This window comes from Schistocerca gregaria, chromosome 2, assembly GCF_023897955.1.
Source record: "Schistocerca gregaria isolate iqSchGreg1 chromosome 2, iqSchGreg1.2, whole genome shotgun sequence".
In the NCBI taxonomy this organism is placed as follows: Eukaryota; Metazoa; Arthropoda; class Insecta; order Orthoptera; family Acrididae; genus Schistocerca; species Schistocerca gregaria.
In genome coordinates this window covers 301,432,015-301,454,638 of record NC_064921.1, presented here as the reverse complement: position 1 = coordinate 301,454,638, position 22,624 = coordinate 301,432,015, and the positions used below count along the sequence as shown (strand labels likewise).

General features: G+C 40.1%; 1 protein-coding gene across 10 annotated transcripts in view; it reads right to left on the bottom strand.

The window, feature by feature from the left end:
- LOC126336919 (protein split ends-like) overlaps positions 1 to 22,624 on the bottom strand; it is a 347,320-nt gene that overhangs the window by 6,157 nt on the left and 318,539 nt on the right. For all 10 annotated transcript variants that reach the window (XM_050001069.1, XM_050001061.1, XM_050001065.1 and 7 more), the window contains 2 exons: positions 16,355 to 16,555; positions 3,405 to 3,563 (listed from right to left, as the gene is read on the bottom strand). In XM_050001069.1, the coding sequence (XP_049857026.1) occupies positions 3,405 to 3,563; positions 16,355 to 16,555 (360 nt within the window). The remainder of the gene's footprint in view (positions 1 to 3,404; positions 3,564 to 16,354; positions 16,556 to 22,624) is intronic.

The window sequence follows — 22,624 nt, the reverse complement described above, 5'->3', positions numbered from 1 at the left end:
GAGGAGATTGGGAGGGGGAGGGAGGGGGGGGGGGGGGAGATAAATGGGTGTGTGTTGGGCAGAGAACACCACCCAATGAGAGTGAGGGGATGTGAATTGGTAGGAGGTTATAGGACAGAGAGGGTACAAACTCTTGGGTGGAGCATGTGAGGACAGTAGGTTAATGTAGGATGAGACCAGGATGTGCAGAATGGGTTGCAAGAGTACCTCCCATCTGCACCATTCATAAAAGCTCTTGGTGAAAGGACAATGGCACGGACTGTGATGCAACCATTGAAATAGCACATGTTACGTTCAGCTGTATGTTGTTCCACGTGGAGATCCTCTTTGCTCTTGTCCAAATTTTGGCAGTGGCTGTTCTTCCTGGTGGACAGCTGGTTGACGGCCATACCAATGTAAAAGAGCTGTGCAATGGTTGCTGCAGAACAGGTATGTGACATGGCTGTTTTCACAGGTCGTCTGGCCTCTGATAGAGTGGGATAAGATTGTGACAGGACTGGAGTACGAAGTACTGGATGGGTGGTTTGGGCAGGTCGTAGACCTGGGTCTTCCACAGGAAATATGATCCCTGTGGCAAGGGGTTGGGATTGGGAGTGGCCCAGGGATCGACTAGGATTATGTGGAGGTTGGACGAGTGACTGAAAATGTTAGCAGGGGTGGGAAGGATCTTGGGTAGGATGTCACCCATTTCAATGTGTGAAGCCCTAATGAATGCTTTGCTTATCTATCATCATACCCAGAAATTAAGCTCGTCCTATCCAAGTGCTTCCCATTTTTTCCAAAAGTGCTGTTTCTTCGCTGACTCAACCTCCACAACAAACTAGTTCATCCCTAATCCACTCCCAATCCCAGCTCCCTCCTGTCCATTCCACCCACCCATCACTCACTACTCCAGTCCTGTTACAGGCTTACCCTACCCCGTCAGAAGCCAGACCCCCTTGTGAAAGCAGTTACGTCATATACCAGCTCTGCTGCAATCACTGCACAGCTTCTTGTATTGGTACAACTACTGACCAGCTTCCACTAGCATGAATGGACACTGCTGAATTGTGGCCAAGGGTATATGTGGTGCTTCACAACTCACACCATCTGAGTCATCCCTCCACCACCAGCTTTTCTGTGCTGAGCAGGTAGGAGTTATCTTTACAACAGATTCTCCACTCCCTGAAGTTTCCCAGCCTCAACCTACAAAAACCTACTGTTCCCACACCTGCAAGCCAACAGTTGTCACCCTGGCCTATAACCTCCCATCAATTCATGTCTCCACTCCACACCCTCATTGTGCACTACTCTCTGCCAATATTCCCACCAATCTTTTTCTCTCTCTGCTCCCCCCCCCCCCCCCCCCCCCACCCACAGCCTCCTGACAATGCATCTGGCTACCTTCTGGTTCCTGCATACTCCACTAGACAGTGCTCTTCTCTTCTGTCATGTGTACTCTTCTATCCCTCCCCCTTCTCTGCCTCACTCCACATTGTTACTTTCATTCAATGCAACAGTTGCAGTTTGGGCAGAGCAGTGGGGTATGCCTGCTTGTGTGAATGTATGTATTTTCTTTCAGTCTTTGACTGAAAACTCAGTGTGTTACAGTCTTTTTGTTGTGCATGTCTGCAACAACTCATGTCATCTTTACAGTGAGCAGTGATCTATACCTTTCATAATTGTTTATGTTCCATCAGCAAGTTATTTAATATATGGCCCTTAGGTCTGCTGCCAGATCATCTTTTGTGTATTCCATGATATTTCTTCCAAGGAACTGCTTGACATAATCAGGGGATTGCTGATAGTTATTGCTAGCAAGGAGCAACTGCTGCTGTCTGCATTGCAATAATCCGTATGGAAGCTTCATGTGAATGTCGCAAGTGCATGGTTCAGTTACTTGCAAACAGATAATGGTAGCATTTCAAAGCCCCTACAGTGACCCTGCTGTGGCCTTCTGAGCATGGGCCACATAAACAGTGTTGCCACTAAGGGTCACTGTGGCTGGGAGGCAAACCAACATTGTTAATTGATTGTAACCTCCACTATGTTGTCATCAGAATTTCTTGCTTATCTCTATATCTAATGGTTGCAAGTGCAGGTTTACAAACTGTAATTAACTGGCATTCTGAATTCCTATTAATTAATCTTTTTATTGTGTGAATATGTATTGCCTCTTTACCTCACAGTCTCAAAAAAACAAAACTGAATAAACAATTTCTGTCTTTTCACATATCATATAGTGTCATGTACTAGAGCAGTGCTCTTGAGATTTATCTGGCTGGTCCAGATGTGGTCTTTCTGGGACTGTGTGATAAAGGAGGCAATATGTATTGGCACAGTGGACACCTTAATAAATGGGGACTCAGGATTCCAACCAAGTACAGCCGGGAGCCCTGCACTCGCTGCCATTAAATACAGAGAAAAACATGTATTTCTGACAACTGGTAGACTGATACATAGTGCAGGTTCTATCTCGCTAAATTTTGTTTGGGTCCTGGCCACATTGAAACTATCGACAGCATCTGTTACCAGCTGTGTGCATGGAAGACTACAGCTCAGCTCCTGGTAGGAGGCCCTGAACATTCTACCATCATTAGTCTGCAAGCAACTCAATCACACAAGAGTGCAACTTTCAAAGGTGGTTTCCATACAGATCATCCCAATGCAGACACCAGCAGCTGCTACTTGCCAGTAATAACAAACAGCCACCTCCTGATGATGTCAGACAGTTGACTTGAGGAAATATTGTGGGGATAACAAAACATAATCTGATGTCAGACCCAAGAGCCATGCATTAAGTAGTCAATCAGTTCTAGGGAAAGTCACCAAATTTTCATTTTAATATATTTACTATTAAAAAACTGATTTTAGTTTGGTTAAATGATTTGAAGTATTATGGTTCTGTTACCCTATCACTTAATTGTTAAATACGGTTACCTATACCTATACATCCAGTGTTTCAGAATAGCTCAATACACAAATTTAGGGAAGTTATCAGCAAGTAATCATTTCTGAATCTATCAATTATCTCCGTATTCACTAGTGCAGATTCCACTTCACCTTCAATCCACACTGTTCCTGAACAAAAACCTTATTTTTTGAGGTATCTTCTCACTTTTATTCTTAATTCTTGTTTATAAGTCAAAAATTCTGCTGTTACCAATTCTGCTTTAATTTAATTTCAAAATAGATTATTACTTAGATTTCTCTGTTGTAGGATAATAAGAGTTTATAGACAACAAAATATGTGAAGTAGTTACATGTATTGTGTGTTCAGAACATTGAGTTAATAGGACCTAACACACTACAGAACTAACAATTCGAGAATGTCTGTAAACCCCAAGCATTCTCCAGTGCTGGTTTCAAATAGATTTTACTTCTACACAACACTAAATCATCCTCAAACAGATGTAATAATATACCTGCTGAGAGCCAGGGGCTGCAATGTTCACAATTCCAGCAGCTTGTTTCTGTTGTAAATATGTGATAAAACCTGTCTGTAGGTTATTTGATTGCTGCAACACATCCATATGATCCCGGCCACAAGGTAGAGCCAAGAGCATGCAGTGTTCATGATCAATCTGAAAAAATAAAGACAAAATATGTTTAAGAACTGTGCTAATTCTGATTTAATTATGAAATAAACATGTTGGAGCTACTAAAAAGTTGACTATTATGAATTCATACGATTATGATAGAAGTACATATACAGCCATGCAAAACAGGTGCCAATAGCCATGAACTATGACTTTGAATCAATATTTATTTGGCATCTGCTGGAACTTAAATTGAGAAGAGTACGAAAGAGAGATCTAGAAATATAGTTGCCCCTCATGTTCAAAGGTAAACATATAAAAAATTTCTTTTATGGCAAAATGCTGCAAAGAATAGTTTTTACTTCTAGAACTGAAAATTTGTATCCTGTTGTCACTCTGATTCATGTTGTCCTCAAGGTCACCGTGGTACACATATACTTTTAGTAACCACCAGTTTTCTAGAATGTGCACTGAACACACATTTTTACTGTAACCATGTAACATTTATTGGAAAAAATTACCTATTGTAAATCAATTCCAGGTCATCTCATGTTGCAGCAATATATGTACATGGAAAACAATGTAGATGCTAAGTGATTTACACTCTGTGTACTGTTTCAATTAATTTTTGAGGAGAGTAGCCACATCTACAGCAGCAGATAAAGAAAATAAATATATAACTGTGGCTATTAGAGAGTCCTCCTGTGCATCTAAATTTCTCAGTTCTTTGAAAAAGCAATGCACAAATCCACAGGTCCTAGATTACCATCACTGGTATAAAAACATACTTAGGAGAGTACTTCTCTCATCATGATGAGATCAACGATAAAAAATATTTATAGCAAAAAATGAAATCAAAGGAGTGTTGGGATGTCATAAAACAAAAAGCTGGAAAAGGCAGGCACAATTTTAATTACATACATATCAAAGACAGGGGTAGGATAAATGAAAACCCTCAAGAATTGGTAACGTTTGTGAAAGAGTATTTCTCTGATATTGCTGAGAGGTTGCAGCAAAATTTTCTTAAATGCATGTAGCACTCACAATGACCTACACAGCAAGCACAATGACGACATTTCCCACAACAGAGCCTGAAGTCAGAAAAACAATACAGTAATTAAAAAATATGAAGGGTCAGCAGGTTTAGATGGAGTTCCAGAGTAAGTTCAGAAATTTTGAAGAGTTCTAAAATCACACATGAGTTGTGCCCTTACTAAAGAAAAGTAACTGAGTTCACAAAAGTGGTACTTGAAGCTCGTAACGGGGAAGACTGTGTTTCGGGCATATCCTTAGACTTGTCCGAGGTCCTTTAGCACTGTTGCCCATAAAATACTACTAAACATGAGGTTTAAGAGGAACAATGAACAAGTGGTTCCAGTCTTAACTGTAAAACAGGTTGAAAAATGTAGAGAGACAGTCCACACATCTGCTGCTGATACGTTTTTGGTAAAACAACTGTCAAACGAAAACAAAAACACAAACACAGGTGTTCTTCACAGTAGTATATTGGATATATCAAGGGCTTCCGAGATAGTATTAGACATGGAAAAAAGGATCTCTTCACTGATTACGGCAACATCTAATCATTGGTGAAACCCAGAGCTCCAATTAGAGATTAAAACTGAAACCCTCAAGGATGTTCACTGTTAGACAAGATGTAATAAAATGTTATTGAACATAAAGAAAAGAAACAGTATACATTAGATATAGATGATAAATCTATAGATTGTGTATCAAGCACAAAGTTATTAGGGACGAATACTGATTATCAGTTAACACAGAATGAGCATACAGAGGCACTGGCAAAAATAATGTCATCAGCATGTTATGCTCTTGAGGCATGTATGTGGGTACCTTGAGGGGTGTATGTGGGTACCTACAAGGTTTACCAATTCAGGTGCCAGTTGAATGAGCAAAATATATATTAGTTCATATTATGCCAAATTAATGTAATCTGAGAAAGCAGTGGGGAGGGAAAAAAAAAAAAAAAACAGTGTACCTTCTGATTTTTTACAACACCTCTCTTGTTTTAATGCTTGTAACATACAACTATGTAAGTAACAATGAAAATTTGTTTAGCTCATGAAAGAAAAGTACGTTATTTCTACGAGCTTCACGTACACCTGTTTCCCTCTATGTGCTCCATGAACTATTGGAGCAAATCTTGGGAATAATCCTTTAAACACATCATCATCAGCATTGCTGTACTATGATAGAGAAGAGATAATTATCATTAACAGGAAGAGATCTTTCAAGACTAATCATTTTGAATTCATGTTGCAGAAGATAAAAAGTAGTACCTATTGTTATGTCCTGCCATGGTAGTTGTATAAAAGAAAAAACTTCCAACTTACAGGTGCTTCTGAGTGTCTTACTATCATCATACCTTCTCTCTTGCCAAAGTAATTGTATGTTTATACAAGTTTTACCATCCATTTGCAATAGACAACATCTTACAATATTATACCATTTCTATGTTAACTCAATTCTTATCCACAGGATTATTATTTTCTAGGGAGCAAAGGCACGAAACGTGAGAGTTTTTAAGTTGGAAAAAAAGGAATAATAACTAGTAGTAGTTGGTTGGATACTTTTTAAAGAGCTATTTAGAAAACTGAGCATCTTACTACACCATGTGAGTACATTTACCAATGTGTGGTGCATATGAGGGATAACATTGCTAGTATTTCTCTAATAGTTCTATACATAATCATGGAACAAGAGCCTGTATGAACTTACATTAACCCAGGAAAAACAACAAAAAAGCTGAAAACATTATTTTCTATCAAGGAATAAAATTGTATAATAAACTGCCCAAGGAAGTGCAAGATATTACTAAAATATATCTGTTCGAACATGCAGCTAAAACATTCTTCACAATTAATGCAAACCACACAATTAAAGATTACTTGGAGGACTCAAAGAGTCATAGATAATAATCCAAGGAGTTAACTGAAATGCCTGGTCGCATTTCAATACATGACCAAGGTTTACTGCTTTTGAAAGAAATTCATATGTCAGTATCTGAAGGGCAGTGCATGATAGTAATGTACTGCTGTGTAGTGCCCCCCACCCCAGGCTGGCAGAGGGGAAGACAGGAATGAAATATGGAGCACACTTGAATGTTGGTGGCTCAGAAATTGGTTGTCCAGGCATACTGGAGTTATCACAAGGGGCATAGCAGCATCTTCATAAAGGGCTATAAATGATGAGTCACAGGTGGCAAATATATTTAATAATCATTTCTTAAATACAGTAAAAAGTGGAGGGACAAACAGTTCAAGAGAGAAACCACAGCAGTATGTTGAAAAAGCAACTCTCATAGAATTCAATCACATGAATGCATTCTTAACTTCTGCTTCTGAAATTAAGAAAATTATATATTCTCTCTAAATAAAAACCCAACTGGTGTTGACGGTGTTTCCAATAGAGTATGAAAGATCTGTTCCCACATAACAATCCCTGTCTTATCTCAAACATGCAATGCATCTCTATTGCAAGGCATTTTTCTAGAGATATTGAAATATCCCACTATCGAACCCCCCTCTGTAAGTAAGATGATACGACAAATGTCAATAACTGCCAACTGTTTCACTGATTATGTCATTTTCCAAACTTTTTGGGAAGATGATGAATTCTAGAATGATAACTCATCTGAGCAATAGAAATATCCTCATCAAATGACAATTTGGATTACAGAAAAGTTGTTCTATTGAGAATGCCATTCACATGATCATTCACCAAATTTTACAAGCATAAAATAATAAAAAAGCACCAATTGGCATTTTATATCGCCTATCTAGGACATCTGACTGTGAACCACAATATTTTTCTAGATTAACGTCATATCTAACCAAAAGAAAGCAGAAAGTTGAACTTAGCAACTCAACCAATGTTGTCCGGGGATATGAATCTGACGGAGGAGGAATCATGTATGGGGCCCCAAGTCTCAATCTCAAGTTTACTACTGTTCCTCATATATATCAACGAACTTTCATCTAATATACAAGAAGCAGAATTAGTTCTTTTTGGAGATTACCTTAATATTTTAATCAATCCAAGCTTACACGTGAAAACAGAAATAACAGTAAAGAATGTTCTTAAAAGGCTCATTGACTGTTTTTCTGCGAACAGTCTCAACTTCAATTTTAAAAAGATGCAACATATTTAGGGGTACCACACCTTCGATAAGTCTAACACATGAGGAGGAAATAATACGTAGGATGGAAACTTCAAAATTCTTAGAAATCCATATTGATGAGAATTTAAACTGGAAGAAACACGTTTCGGAACTCCTAAAAAAACTTAGTTCAACCACTTTTGTATTTAGAATTATTGCAAATCTTGGGGAGGGACAAATTGGCAAGCTGACATATTTTGCATATTTTCATTCAATAATGTTCTGGGGTAACTCATCTTTAAGAAAATAAGTTTTCAGTGCTGAAAAACCTGGCGTATGAGTAATATGTGGTCCACACCCATTATCTTGTGGACAACTGTTTAAGGAGTTGGTATTCGGACCATTTCTTCGTAATTCCCTTGTGATGTTTGTTTTAAATAATCCACTGCTGTTCGAAAGGAACAATGATGTACATAATTACAATACCAGAATGAAAAATAACATTCATTACTCCACATTAAGGTAGTCTTCAGCAACAAAAGTAGTGCACAATGCTGCAACTAAAATTTTTGATACCTTACTCAGTGATACAAAATATCTGACATAATAAAGTAAAATCTGAAAACAAACCCGCAAAAGTTTCTCCTTGACAGTTCCTTCTAATACGCAGAAGAATTTCCGTTACTGTAAAACGTGAAAGGCAGTGGGTAGGAATTAAATATATTTTGTTGTTGCATTGTGTAGCTGAAATCATCCCGAATAGTTACTGCCTGTCATGTCTTTCAACAGAAAGTGTTGGTTTGTTTCTCATTACAAACAAAATTATTTTTAAATTGGAATTTTACGTGCCCATTCGACAGAGTGCTCCCAAATTAGTCTAGTCCAATATTCATTTTATTGGTATGTATTAACAGGAACAGTAAAACATGAAGAATAAGCAGCATCCACGGCAACGTAGTAGTACTGCATGCTTGTTGGTAAGAGTCAGCACCGGCCAGGGCAGTGGTGTCGCTGCTAGAGTACTGGTTATACTTTGCGCTTAACTGTCCCTGTCATTCTGTATCGATAAAACAAATATTGCACTAGACTAATCTGGGACTGCTCCATCAAATGGGCATGTAAAATTTCATTTTAAAAACATCCCTACAACGACCCCATTAAATTTTATTTACATTCCCTCCGCAAACATGCCTTCACCCTAGCCAGATTACGCTCCCATATTTTATTTACTCAGGCTTGTCTGACATTTGGCATTACTCCCAAAGGCCTCACACTTAAAGTTCCCATCTCTGGCTGCAATCCTTCTTTCCATCAGTCCTTATACCAGTTCCAAACAGCACAATCCATAGCCCTCACCCGCCTAATCCTTCACCTATACATCGACTCGGCCAATGAACACACCCGTCAACTCCTATCCCAAATCAAAGTCCTCAATCTTTCCTCTCCCACATCCACACCGGCTGTACATAGCATCCTCCTACAGGCAGATTAGAACAACATGCCACCCTCCACCTCAAAAAACTATCCAATCTCCTGGTTTCCCACCTCCGGAAAGGCAACTCACTCACCCTCCACAACCTTTCCAACAAACCTCAACCTCCTCTCATTGCACACAGACCCAGTCTCTCCCATCTACTCAATCTCCCACTTCCAGCTCCACTCCCCCCAACACCTCAAATTTCTAGTCAACACAATCTGGAACCACAACACCCCAATTCAGTAGTTAACCTTTCCTCCAAACCCCTCTCCCAATCCGAAACCTCTGTCCTATCCAAAGGCCTCACCTTCAGCCCCACTCCCAGGTTCAACCAAACTGCCCTTGTCAAAGATTTACTGTCCTACACACGTAGTCTCTGCTGGAAATATCACTTTGCCACGAAGAAAAACAATCCTGATCCCACTCCTAATGATCCAACTCCCCAGGACACTATCCAAATTGAACCCTGCCTGCAACAGTTCCGTCCTCCATCACAGCGGGACCCACCTCCTCTTCCTCAAAATCACCCTCTCCAAACCTTCCAGGAATTTCTCACTTCCAGCCTTGCCTCTCAATCTTTCTTGAAAAACCTTAATCCTACTCCCAACATCACCACAGCCGAAGCCCAGGCTATCTGTGATCTGAAAGCTGACCGATCCATCATCATTCTTCCGGCTGACAAGGGTTCCACGACCGTGGTACTTGATCGTCGGGAGTATGTGGCTGAGGGACTGCGTCAGCTTTCAGACAACACCACATACAAAGTTTGCCAAGGTAATCCCATTCCTGATGTCCAGGCGGAGCTTCAAGGAATCCTCAGAACCTTATGCCCCCTACAAAACCTTTCACCTGACTCCATCAAACTCCTCACCCCACCGTCACCTCGCACTCCTACCTTCTACCTACTTCCTAAAATTCACAAACCCAAACATCCTGGCCGCCCCATTGTAGCTGGTTACCAAGCCCCCACAGAACGTATCTCTGCCTACGTAGATCAACACCTTCAACCCATTACATGCAGTCTCCCATCCTTCATCAAAGACACCAACCACTTTCTCGAACGCCTGGAATCCGTACCCAGTCTGTTACCCCCGGAAACCATCCTTGTAACCATTGATGCCACTTCCCTATACACGAATATCCCGCACATCCAGGGCCTCGCTGCAATGGAGCACTTCCTTTCACGCCAATCACCTGCCACCCTACCTAAAACCTCTTTCCTCGTCACCTTAGCCAGCTTCATCCTGACCCACAACTTCTTCACTTTTGAAGGCCAGACATACCAACAATTAAAGGGAACAGCCATGGGTACCAGGATGGCCCCCTCGTACGCCAACCTATTTATGGGTCGCTTAGAGGAAGCCTTCTTGGTTACCCAAGCCTGCCAACCCAAAGTTTGGTACAGATTTATCGATGACATCTTCATGATCTGGACTCACAGTGAAGAACAACTCCAGAATTTCCTCTCCAACCTCAACTCCTTTGGTTCCATCAGATTCACCTGGTCCTACTCCAAATCCCATGCCACTTTCCTAGACGTTGACCTCCATCTGTCCAATGGCCAGCTGCACACATCCGTCCACATCAAACCCACCAACAAGCAACAGTACCTCCATTATGACAGCTGCCACCCATTCCATATCAAACGGTCCCTTCCCTACAGCCTAGGCCTTCGTGGCAAACGAATCTGCTCCAGTCCTGAATCCCTCGACCATTACACCAACAACCTGAAAACAGCTTTCGCATCCCGCAACTACCCTCCCAACCTGGTACAGAAGCAGATAACCAGAGCCACTTCCTCATCCCCTCAAACCCAGAACCTCTCACAGAAGAACCCCAAAAGTGCCCCACTTGTGACAGAATACTTCCCGGGACTGGATCAGACCTTGAATGTGGCTCTCCAGCAGGGATACGACTTCCTAAAATCCTGTCCCGAAATGAGATCCATCCTTCATGAAATCCTCCCCACTCCACCAAGAGTGTCTTTCCGCCGTCCACCTAACCTTCGTAACCTCTTGGTTCATCCCTATGAAATCCCCAAACCACCTTCCCTACCCTCTGGCTCCTACCCTTGCAACCGCCCCCGATGTAAAACCTGTCCTATGCACCCTCCCACCACCACCTACTCCAGTCCTGTAACCCGGAAGGTGTACACGATCAAAGGGAGAGCCACATGTGAAAGCACCCACGTGATTTACCAACTGACCTGCCTGCACTGTGACGCTTTCTATGTGGGAATGACCAGCAACAAACTGTCCATTCGCATGAATGGACACAGGCAGACAGTGTTTGTTGGTAATGAGGATCACCCTGTGGCTAAACATGCCTTGATGCACGGCCAGCACATCTTGGCACAGTGTTACACCGTCCGAGTTATCTGGATACTTCCCACCAACACCAACCTATCCGAACTCCGGAGATGGGAACTCGCCCTTCAGTATATCCTCTCTTCTCGATATCCGCCAGGCCTCAACCTCCGCTAATTTCAAGTTGCCGCCGCTCATACCTCACCTGTCTTTCAACAACTTCTTTGCCTCTGTACTTCCGCCTCGACTGACATCTCTGCCCTTACTCTTTGCCTTTAAATATGTCTGCTTGTGTCTGTGTATGTGCGGATGGTATGTGTGTGTGTGCGCGCGCGCGGTTGTACACCTGTCCTTTTTTTCCCCTAAGGGAAGTCTTTCCGCTCCCGGGATTGGAATGACTCCTTACCCTCTCCCTTAAAACCCACATCCTTTCGTCTTTCCCTCTCCTTCCCTCTTTCCTGAAGAAGCAACCGTCGGTTGCGAAAGCTAGAAATTCTGTGTGTGTGTGTGTGTGTGTGTGTGTGTGTGTGTGTGTGTGTGTGTGTGTGTGTTTGTTTTGTTCATGTGCCTGTCTGCCGGCGCTTTCCCGCTTGGTAAGTCTTGGAATCTTTGTTTTTAATATATTTTTCCCATGTGGAAGTTTCTTTCTATTTTATTTACATCATCATTAAAAATAATTTTGTTTGGACAGGGACAGAGACTGTCTCTTACCGTCGACACTCGGTATCATATGAAAGATGTGACGACTATTTTTTGAGGCTGACTTCCAACTATCCAATGCAAAACCAAAATTGCAAATATCTGCTGAAACACGATAGAAAATGCACCTGACGGCTCTTGGGAGACACAGTCATTACATAACTAACTTTATAGATGCTCAGCAAGTAGCCACATTTAAAAATTTGTGATGTGCATGTAAAATGACTCATTCACCATTACAATTTATTGTTCAAGTGATTCACGTAACCTGAAATTAACTAAGTAACTAACATGACCTAGAAGTCATCAGCAGAAATCCTTAGTGCAAGCGGTGATGAAGAGAAAAAATTATGTTTTTATATCATTAGTTTCAGAAGATACTTGTATAACAGGGACCAACCAAATGAGACGGCGCATCTGTTAACCCTTTCACGAGCTATGGAGGATATACTTCCTACTAAATGTATCTCTTTACAGCATTTAAAGGAATATGTGTTACCACTTCTGTATGCTCCTGGTATCTAGTGGCAGTCTGCTGCACCAGCTGTAGTTTCTGTTTGTTATGAAATATAGCCTTCAGGACTGTGGGAAGCATATATCCCATCAAATAAAGATGGTTTAATAGTTTTTTAGAAATATAGTTGCCACCAGACTAGTTCCTGGAAGGGGCTTGAGAAGTAAACTTCCCACAAAATTAATTTGTCATTTGTGGTACTTGGGAAGCATATTTACCACCAACTTAGGGGTATCCCAAACCTTTTAGGAATATGTCTTATCACCTCTGTCTACACCTGACATCTTGTAGTAGTACATTGCACCAGGTGCATGAAGACTGCTACAATCAGTTTCTGTTTGTCATGGGATCACTACTGTTGTCTGAACACATTGCTTTGCTTGTACAATATACATTATTGTGATCTGTATCAACTCATACTTTTAATGCATGAGGAAGTTTATACGACTGTTTCCACGTTGTGGTACGTAAACTGTAATATCAAATTTTTAAACAAAGTAAAAGAAAACTTAAAATGAAAACAGAAAACACTGTTCATTATTTTTTACATATAATGGCAACACATAACAGCTCACGAAAGGGAAGAGGGAAATCCATTTACCAACCATAGCTTTAATACCTCAAAACGATGTCTTGGTGATATATGCACCACCATAGTTTTTGGTCTTAAATCACAAAAATAAAATTCTCAAGAATAGGGTCAAATAAGACCCTGTCAGTTCTATTTCCTCTTCCCTGAATACTGAGTACTGCATGATTAAGTTTTTTTTCCAGAATTCGTCATATGAAAAATACAGGGACATCAAAACTACTGCTGCCGAGGTCAGCATTTTTTGTGTTGTTTAGTAGAGTATATAATGGTAGTCTTACATTTATAGGAGTCGTCCTATATTTAGAGATAAAGATTTGGCCACTGATGTAAGTGCAGATTTGTTTTGAAGAATTCAGAAGAGCAAGGCTTGGCAAATGATACTCTTGTCCCAACAGGAGCAAGATTTTCCTTACACTGAAGTACTTGATACATTATAGATGTTGCTTGAAAGATCACGACACTGACTCATGCGGCACTTGTGTGAGAAATATACAAGGAATCATGAACTAGCCACTATAACATTCTATTTCTCTTAATAAAATTTGACAATTTCATGAAACACAGGAGAAAATAGCATAAAATTCTATCATCTTACAAATTTTTGTTGTATCTGAGCAAGTGTAAGGTGGTTATTTTTTGATGATGTTAATGGGTGTGTTAACATTTGTAAAAGAAAATGATATGTTTGAAGAACGATGGTCAGAGAAACGTTTTAGTCACCAGTATCCGTTTCTGTTATGGCAGCACTATGAAATTATAGAATCTTTGACAGTCAGTAGTGGATAATGAGGCGTGCTGTAGGTGGGGTTTTGTTGAGTGTACAGTGTAATGCATGGAAGTGCTTTTAGAACTATGTGAGTTGCAGGTCTATTACAATGAGGAGTGAGGACTCAGAACAATGGTTGGATAGCATACAGACATAATAAAGGCTTTGAAATGAAGAACAAGATATTATTTGGTGAGGTAAAAAGTTTATTTTCATTTTTGTAGACTTTTACTGTTGGTCCACTTCACCATCACCTCATCACAGTCCAGTTTTGGATAATTATTCTACTGATTGACCTTCTGAGTTAATTTCCTGTACAATGGAAATTATTAGATTAAATGAACTTTCACATTAGAGTCTATTGTTTTCTTTGATAAGTTCCTTCCTAACTGATATATCGGAACTTAAATGTTGAGTCATATGTTACACTGGCATTCTGTATCAAGATTATGAAACCAATTTACCTGGACCAACTGTATTTAGTTTTTAGCAGTACTTTTTTTAGCTGTTGTGGAGTCTTGCTGTGTTGCTGTTTCTGCCGGTACTTTATTGTGCAGGTGAGTTTCATAATACGTGACTGTTTCGTTTTCATTGCAGAATGTAGGTTCTGTCAGTTTCTTTATTTTAAAAGGGCCCTATTTCAGAGCATAGTTAAGTTTTTGCATACAGTTCGCATTGACAAGTCCACTGAGAGTGAAATTATTGGTTTGCTTATTAATTTGCTCATGAATGAGATCGGTTTTCAAACACACAGGATTCTTTTCAGTTTCATGTGAGTGATGTGGCTTTGAGCTCAGTAACACATTTAGTTTGTCAGTCCACACTCCTGCGATTGTATTTACAATAACATACACACCATTAAAAGCTACTCACACATGGTTGCAATAAACATTCCCATACATGTATGGATACTATCAGTGCTGTTTTTCTGGGGGAACGCTGGGGGAAATGTACCCCTAAACTTTTTCGTCGACAAAGTAATTTTTTTTTACGATGTTGAGAACTTGGAAGAGTGCCAAAATTTATTTCACGGATGTAAATTTTTTATTTCATTTTTTCGTGTTTGTAATTGCAATAAGAACGATACCAGTGCAGTTTTTGGTGGGAAAAGCAATGTCATTGACTGTTTCAAGCATTTTGAAACAGCAACAACCATTCTTGACAACTGAATCGCTGGCAGTCAGTTCGACAAACATGTAGCGCCCTCGCCCGCTAATAATGGGCGATGGCAGTGCTAAACGGATAAGCATGCACTCAAACACCGAGCTACCGATAGATGTGTCTAAGGTCCTGCTACCATGATGGTGTTGATGACATTATGGCTAAAAGCAGACAGGTGGTATCCCATGCTTTAGTTATAAGTAATTTTCGCTGCATTATATCCAATGTCGGAGTACCATCAAACTTTTTTTTTTAGAAAAAAAAAAAGAGCACTGGATACTGGATACTATATACAAAAAATGGTGCTTTTTAAGTAAAGGTGGCATTCTAAAATGGGAATGCTGTCCTGCAAAAAACATTAGTTGATTCAGAATTATTTGGTTATGAGGGACTGAAATGATTTACTAAGTGAGTTGCAAATTAAAAATTCATCAGCTGTTCACATATTAGAATACAGGGTAAAAACATAACCAGCTTCTAATCAGCATAGGTACACGATGATGACATCCACTTGAAAGAAGAAGGAAAATTAATCCTGAATGAAATGTCTAACAAAGGAAATACATCATATTACACTGACTGTAACTGTTACCATGAGAATAAATTACAGCGGCAAGACCTGTCAAGGAGATACTACCAGTACCAACAGGCGTCACTGTAGTCAGATTCGTGAACAACGGCAGTTCGCACAGGTCACGGAACTGACAGCTATTGCATTGTTGCTGGTATGGATGTGTGTGTGTGTGTGTGTGTGTGTGTGTGTGTGTGTGTGTGTGTGTGTGTCCGTCCGTCCGTCCGTCCGTGTGTGTGTGTGTGTGTGTGTGTGTGTGTGTGTGTGTGTGTGTGTGTGTGTGCGTGCGCGTGTGTGTGCGCCAGCGTATACCTATCTTTTTTTTCCCCCTAAGGTAAGTCTTTCCGCTTCCGGGATTGGAATGACTCCTTACCCTCTCCCTTAAAACCCACATCCTTTCATCTTTCCTTTTCCTTCCCTCTTTCTTGACGAAGCCGCCGCCGGTTGCGAAAGCTCACATTCTGTGTGTGTGTGTTGGTGTGTTTTATTCATTGTGCCTATCTACCGGCGCTTTCCCGCTTGGTAAGTCTTGGAATCTTTGTTTTTAATATAGTAGTTAATTAACTTTATAAAGGCTGTATGACAATATGCATGGGGGCAACAGTATTATGTGAATTAAGAAAGGCATACCTGCATTTTTCTGGCTACACCCTCCACTTGCGTCTGTTCCAGTCGCATACGCTGAGCTATCCTGAGAGGTGGTGTGCTGCCATCTGAATTGCATGGAAGGGAGTCTCGTGCAACATGTGGATTTCCAAACACAAAGTGCATCTGGACTGCTGCTTGGTCGTTTTTCAGAGCAAGAAGCCCTTGCCACATTACAGGGTAGCGCTGTAAAATAAATTTTAAATAATGTGTGGGATATTAAAAAGAGCATTACATACTACAAATATTATTCCATAGGTTTGTACAACAGCTGCACGTTATAGTATTTACCATGTAATGGTGAGTGTGCTGTAAAGACACAGTTAGTTTCCTCCATGTGTCTGCTGTTCTTATCAACGTAGCAAGAAATAAATAAATAAATTTACAATATACTCATTTCTACATAAATAAAACCTCCTCCACCTATGATTATGATAATATTTGTGGTAGAAGGCTTTTATACAGAACTCATCTACACAAATTATTGCAAATTATCGCATAATCAACAAAATTAAGACTCCTTTAATGTTCAAGCATGAAAAACACATTTTTTGTGGCACAATAGTCACAATAAGTTCAAGTGCACTTTTCTTCCCTTTCCACAGCACTAGCTATACACCTTTCTGGGCTTTCCTCTCACTACAATGCAGATGCCAGTTCCAAAGCATCAAGTAGAGGTCTGCATCTGATGTTCATACTCGCTCAAATTGCTAAGTGCATGTAGTTCTGTCAAAGTTCAACAGATGTCAGAGTAATTACTTTGGATGTGCGGAGCAACTGCTTTTCACTTCCGTCATGCTCACACATTTCACAAGTATTTTGCAGACGGTCGCATGTTTAGTAGTCAATGTAATGAACTTCTACCATAATGACAATTCTCTTCAGGTGGTAAAAAAAAAAAAAGAAGGAATGGGTAAATATGGGTTCTGCAGTTATTTTAGAACAAACCTGGAAACAGTCAAGTGTTTTTTGTTGTTGACATGGCAAATAGTTTATAACAGGACTACACAGTGTACAGCCTATGCAGTGTGTTTCAAAATAGTCCTTTTAATGTTTTGCCTTGTAAAGGGTACTGCAATTTAAAACAATTCAGTTCTTTGTTGGCCAAGACAGTGATAATTTTCATCATTTTGGTCCCGTCAACCTGGGTTCTTAATTAAATTAACAACCTTTTCATTATCCGCTGCATAAAACAGGTAGAGTGTTTGACTTGGTTCTAAAATCCTAGTAACATGTATATGCAAATAATCATATTACTGATTTGCTTTCAGCACTTCCATTTTATGCTCTTTCTGGGATTGTTGACATGATGCCATGCAACTCTGGGCAACTGAAAGGTGTTAGAATGAGCATTCGGTGTACGTGCACCCTAAGTACCCCATCACAACTCGGTTGCCTGCTGCACAATCTCACAGCCCGTGAACGTGATACTAAAGAGTGTGGGGGGGACTTTGATTCAAAATATCCTCAATGCGAAAAATTGTCAAAGCAATGTTTGAGAGATATTTTTCTCGGTGACTGATAAGGAAGGATATCATGTTGGCTATGTTTACTTTAGCAGGTGCTGTGATCTCCAGTCTTACGGACCCACTACAGCCCATCTGATGGCAAGACACAGCTTCAGTTTTGACACATTACCAGTTTCAATGGAAGACTATGCAACAAAAATGTGCTTTGAAATGTGTGCCACAAATCTTTGTCCATTTACTTTAATATCAGATGGAGGATTTCAATCTCTACATCAGGAGCTTGTAAATATCGATCAGAATCTGGACATCTCCATCATTCTGCCTCACCCTACAACAGTGGCACAAAACTTTGGAAGATCAGTCAATGAAATATGGGTGATTATGAGGCCCAGTATTGTCCTGACTATAGACATAAATGTATATATGCATATAGTGAATTTGCGGGATGATCTGTATCGGAAGAGGTGTTACATACCTGTCATTGCACATATTGTTGATCAAGACCGAACATTGCAAAACATGGTACTGGCAACAACCCACTGTTCAGAGAAGAAGAAATCTATGGAAATTTTCAGGAGTCATATTGAGGAAACATTAATTACAGCCTTTAATACAGGTTGCATATCAAGCATGTGTAAATTATGTTTATGCGCAAAAGTCAGTTTCTACGTCACTGGTACTTGGCAGTAAGGTACAACTGTTGTATTACCTTATGTTTACAGTAGGTACTAAAAGGACTGAAAGAACTTTTGTCTCCATCTGAAGGGGAAGAAAGTAGAAATATGGGCAATGCACGAAGAAACATGTCTATGGCCACTCGTTTGACCTACAAGCTATGTCCATAGCTGATAAGACAAGATATCAATGTGTGAAGCATACAACAAATGAATGACCACCTCCATACTCTAACAAAAGATCTTGCCAAGAACCTGAGAAAATTCTAGTCCTAAATAAAATTGCTAAGCAGGTCAGATGCTTCTATCCAGCCATTCGTTAACCAGACCAGTGCGGCAATAGAAGACTGCAAAAGGGTGATTTCGTCTCAGATCAAACAGATCAAGAGTGAATGTGTCACACAACTATTTCAAAGTTTGCTGAAAAAAAAATTATATGTTGAAAGCTCTACATGATACCTCTCCAAACCTACAATATTTTGATTTTCTGATGATTTGTTAAAACACTACAGACCTCTCTAAATGAGAGTATCTGTGAAAATGTCATAACAAATGGTAAAACTGAAAAAATTGTAATAAAGAAACCAAAAGTGATACAGATCTGAATTTATTTTCAATAAATATTTTTTCCCAATACCATGAGACATGATTAATACACACACACACACTTCTGAGCTTCTTTTCATATTTTTTTTGGAAAAATAAACAATGAAAATTTGTACCTCTTTGTGAACTTCAAAGTTATGCTTTGGAAACATGAGTAGTCACAGGATGTTAACTGTCTTGAGAAATAACAAAGTGGAATGGTAACTGTCAGCTATGACATTAATGCATGAAATTCTTAAACTGTCAAAAATTTGCACATAAAGATGAAAGAAGCTGAAATTTTTTAATCATTGAGAAATTATTTTCTCCGAAACCCACACCCTAAATGTTCTAAAAATTTCATGGTATGTTAGCTGGTCATTGTACGTGCAATAAGAGTGGGCAATATCTGTCTGTATGAAAAGAGAAATTTTTTAGGTTTCACCTAACTCTACTCTCAAGGTTAAGAAGTCATGGACACATAAATATTTAAATTGAATGCGGATTATAAATAAATGTCACACAAAACTGGTTTTTCTGAATCAAAATAATTACTTTACAACATCATAAGTGAGTAGGAAAACAATTCATTATTTTATTCAAAAGCATTTTATAACAAAAATGAGATACAGAATATATATATATACCCATTTTTCTTCATATGATATTACACAAATTATTATAGTCTTCTGTCATGACTTTACTACTTCTAGACTTTCCATGTATTAAAATCTCCTACAATGTAACAATCAACATTGCACTGTTGAAAAGAATACATTTGTCTTTAGTCATCCGCTTCTCACTGAACTTGTAAAGCCGAGCTGAATTTTCAAGTGGACAAGGATGATCTAACAAGAGCAGTGCTTCGGAAAAGGGAACTACACACTGATCTTTTGATGATTGCCATCTGAAAGCATTAGCAGGACCATGAGGTGTCATAAAGGAAACGATTATATATTGCAGCTCATGAGAGACACTGTCCCACCCACTAATGATTGTCATACACACGAAGTGCCAGTCCCAAGCCTGTGGCCTCACCTTGCAAGTGGTGAGGAAGGAGGAGGGGGAGGAGTAACAACCTCGTTAAAAAACCTGGGTCCATCTGGCTCCAGATGGTAGTACCCTGTAACCCGCCAGGACCCCTTGCCAGTGTAACATGTGAAGACAGACAACGGTTGGAAAGCAGAAGAGGTTTTTACAAGTCCCAACGGTGGAAAAGTGGAAGAACTGTCTTCGTAACTTACTTCTCATAGTGTCTGTACTCCAGAAGGGCAGCTACAAACGGCCTGAACATATGCTGGCAGCAGCTCTAAAATGCCTTTGGGAGTGGCGACCCCATCACAATAATAGCCTATATGAAATGGTACTTCAAAACTAGCCTCGGAAAAAGTTAGGACGTTCTCTGCACGCGACGCGCAGTTCTTGGGGTGCTGGGGGGAACTGTGAGAAGTGGGCGACTAGGCACAAACACAATGGAGATGGGTATCATTAATCTGATGACCCTTACTAGGAAGGCAGAAGAGTTTATAGACATCATGGAAAAGGAGAACATAGAACTGATGGGACTTAGTGAAGTTAGGTGGAAGGGAAAAGGAAGGAGGAAGGAGGAAAATGGGGAAAGGCTACACACTCTACTGGAGTGGTGGACAAGAAGCCAAAAATGGAGTAGGTATCATAATAAAACCAAACCTAGAGCAATATGTGGAAGCAGTAGAATACACAAGTGATAGGGTGATGAGGATTCTGCTGAGAACAAGGAATATAGTGAAGGACTTCATCCAAGTATATGCACCACAAACAGAAAATAAAGACGAGAACATAGAGAATTTTCTAGAGGTATTAGAGACTATAATTACAGATGTGGAAGCAATAGTAATGGGTGACCTAAATGTGCAGGTAGACAAAGAAAGCAGAGGGAAGGAGGAGATAATTGGCCCATATGGATATGGGAGGAAAAATGAGGAAGAAGAGAAACTGGTTGATTTCTGTTAAAGAAACGGGCTGCCTGTGGGTAACACATGGTTCCATAAAAAGAACAGCCAAAAGATAACGAGATATGGATGGGGTGATAGATGGATGAAGATAGTCATCCATCATTATCTGATGGAAAATAAAAATCGGAGACATTTGATGGATGTAACTGCACTCCCAGGAGAGGCTTTTGATGGAGACCATCGAGTAGTGGTGGCAAAGACGAGATTCGATGAATTGAAAGACATGAAGAAAAAAAGGGGAAAAAATATAAGTGTGAAAACTAAAGGTTGGCATGGTACAAGAAAAGTTTAAGTAGTCACTTAAGCATAAAATCCCTAACACCGAGTATGGCAATGTGGAAGAGGAATGGGGTAAGTTCAAAGATGCGTTTGTAATCTCTGCTGAGAAGACCTGTGGCAGAGTGTCCGGAAGGGACAAGGAAAAGGAGACACCAAGGTGGAATGAGAGGGTGAAGGAGGCAGTAAAAGAAAAGAAGAAAGCCTGGCCATGAATGGAACAGAGACCAAACAGCTGAAAGTAAAAGGAAATACCAGGACCGTAAGAACGAGTGTAACAAAATGGTAGCAGAAGAAAAGAGGAAAAGCTGGGAGAAATTCACTCGAGTGTTGGAAAAAGATGTTACTAGTGGTAAGCGGATGATATATGGAATTACAAAGAGTATGAGGAAGGAAAATACACACACAAAGCTACTGAAAGAGGAGAACAGAGAGCTATTAATGCAACCAGAGGTGATAAGGAAAAGATGGAAAAGAGTACTTTGATAAATTACTAAATGTTATGAATGGGAATAGAAGTACGGCAGGGGTCTGGAAGAAGACGAGGATATAACGATGTTAGAAGTGGAACTAGTTCTGAGAAAAATGGAAACAGGAAAGGCACCTGGGATAGATGAAATTACGGTGGAGATGATAAAGGCAGCTGGACCAGTTGGGCTACAGTGGCTATATAGACTAATGAGATGCATTTGGACCCAACAATGTGTACCTCAAGAATGGGGAAAGGGAATAATAATCCCAGTTTTCAAGCAGGGGGATAGGAAAGTATGTGACAACTATCGAGGGATCCCACTCATATCCCAAGTAGCAAAAATAGTGGAGAGGATACTGGAAAGAAGAGAGAGAGAGAGAGAGAGAGAGAGAGAGAGAGAGAGAGAGAGAGAGAGAGAGGAAGGGCAGTTAGAAGAGGAGCAGTATGGCTTTCGCCATGGTAGATCAACAGTGGACACAATCTTTAGTATGAGACAGCTGATGGAAAGACATTGGGAGTATGGGAAAGATCTGGTGATGACATTTCTCGAACTCATGAAAGCATATGGCAGCGATCTCAGGGAAAAGGTATGGGCAACCTTGAAGAGAGAGGGATTTGGAAAGCAAACACTTGAAGTCAGCCAGACAATTTATGAAAAAAGCTCTAGTTGTGTGCAGACACCAGTTGGGAGAACTGAATGGTTTAAGAATGTTATGGGACTAAGACAAGGAACTCTCTTGCCCAACACAAAGTCCCAAGCAACTGGTGAAAAGTGGAAGTGACAA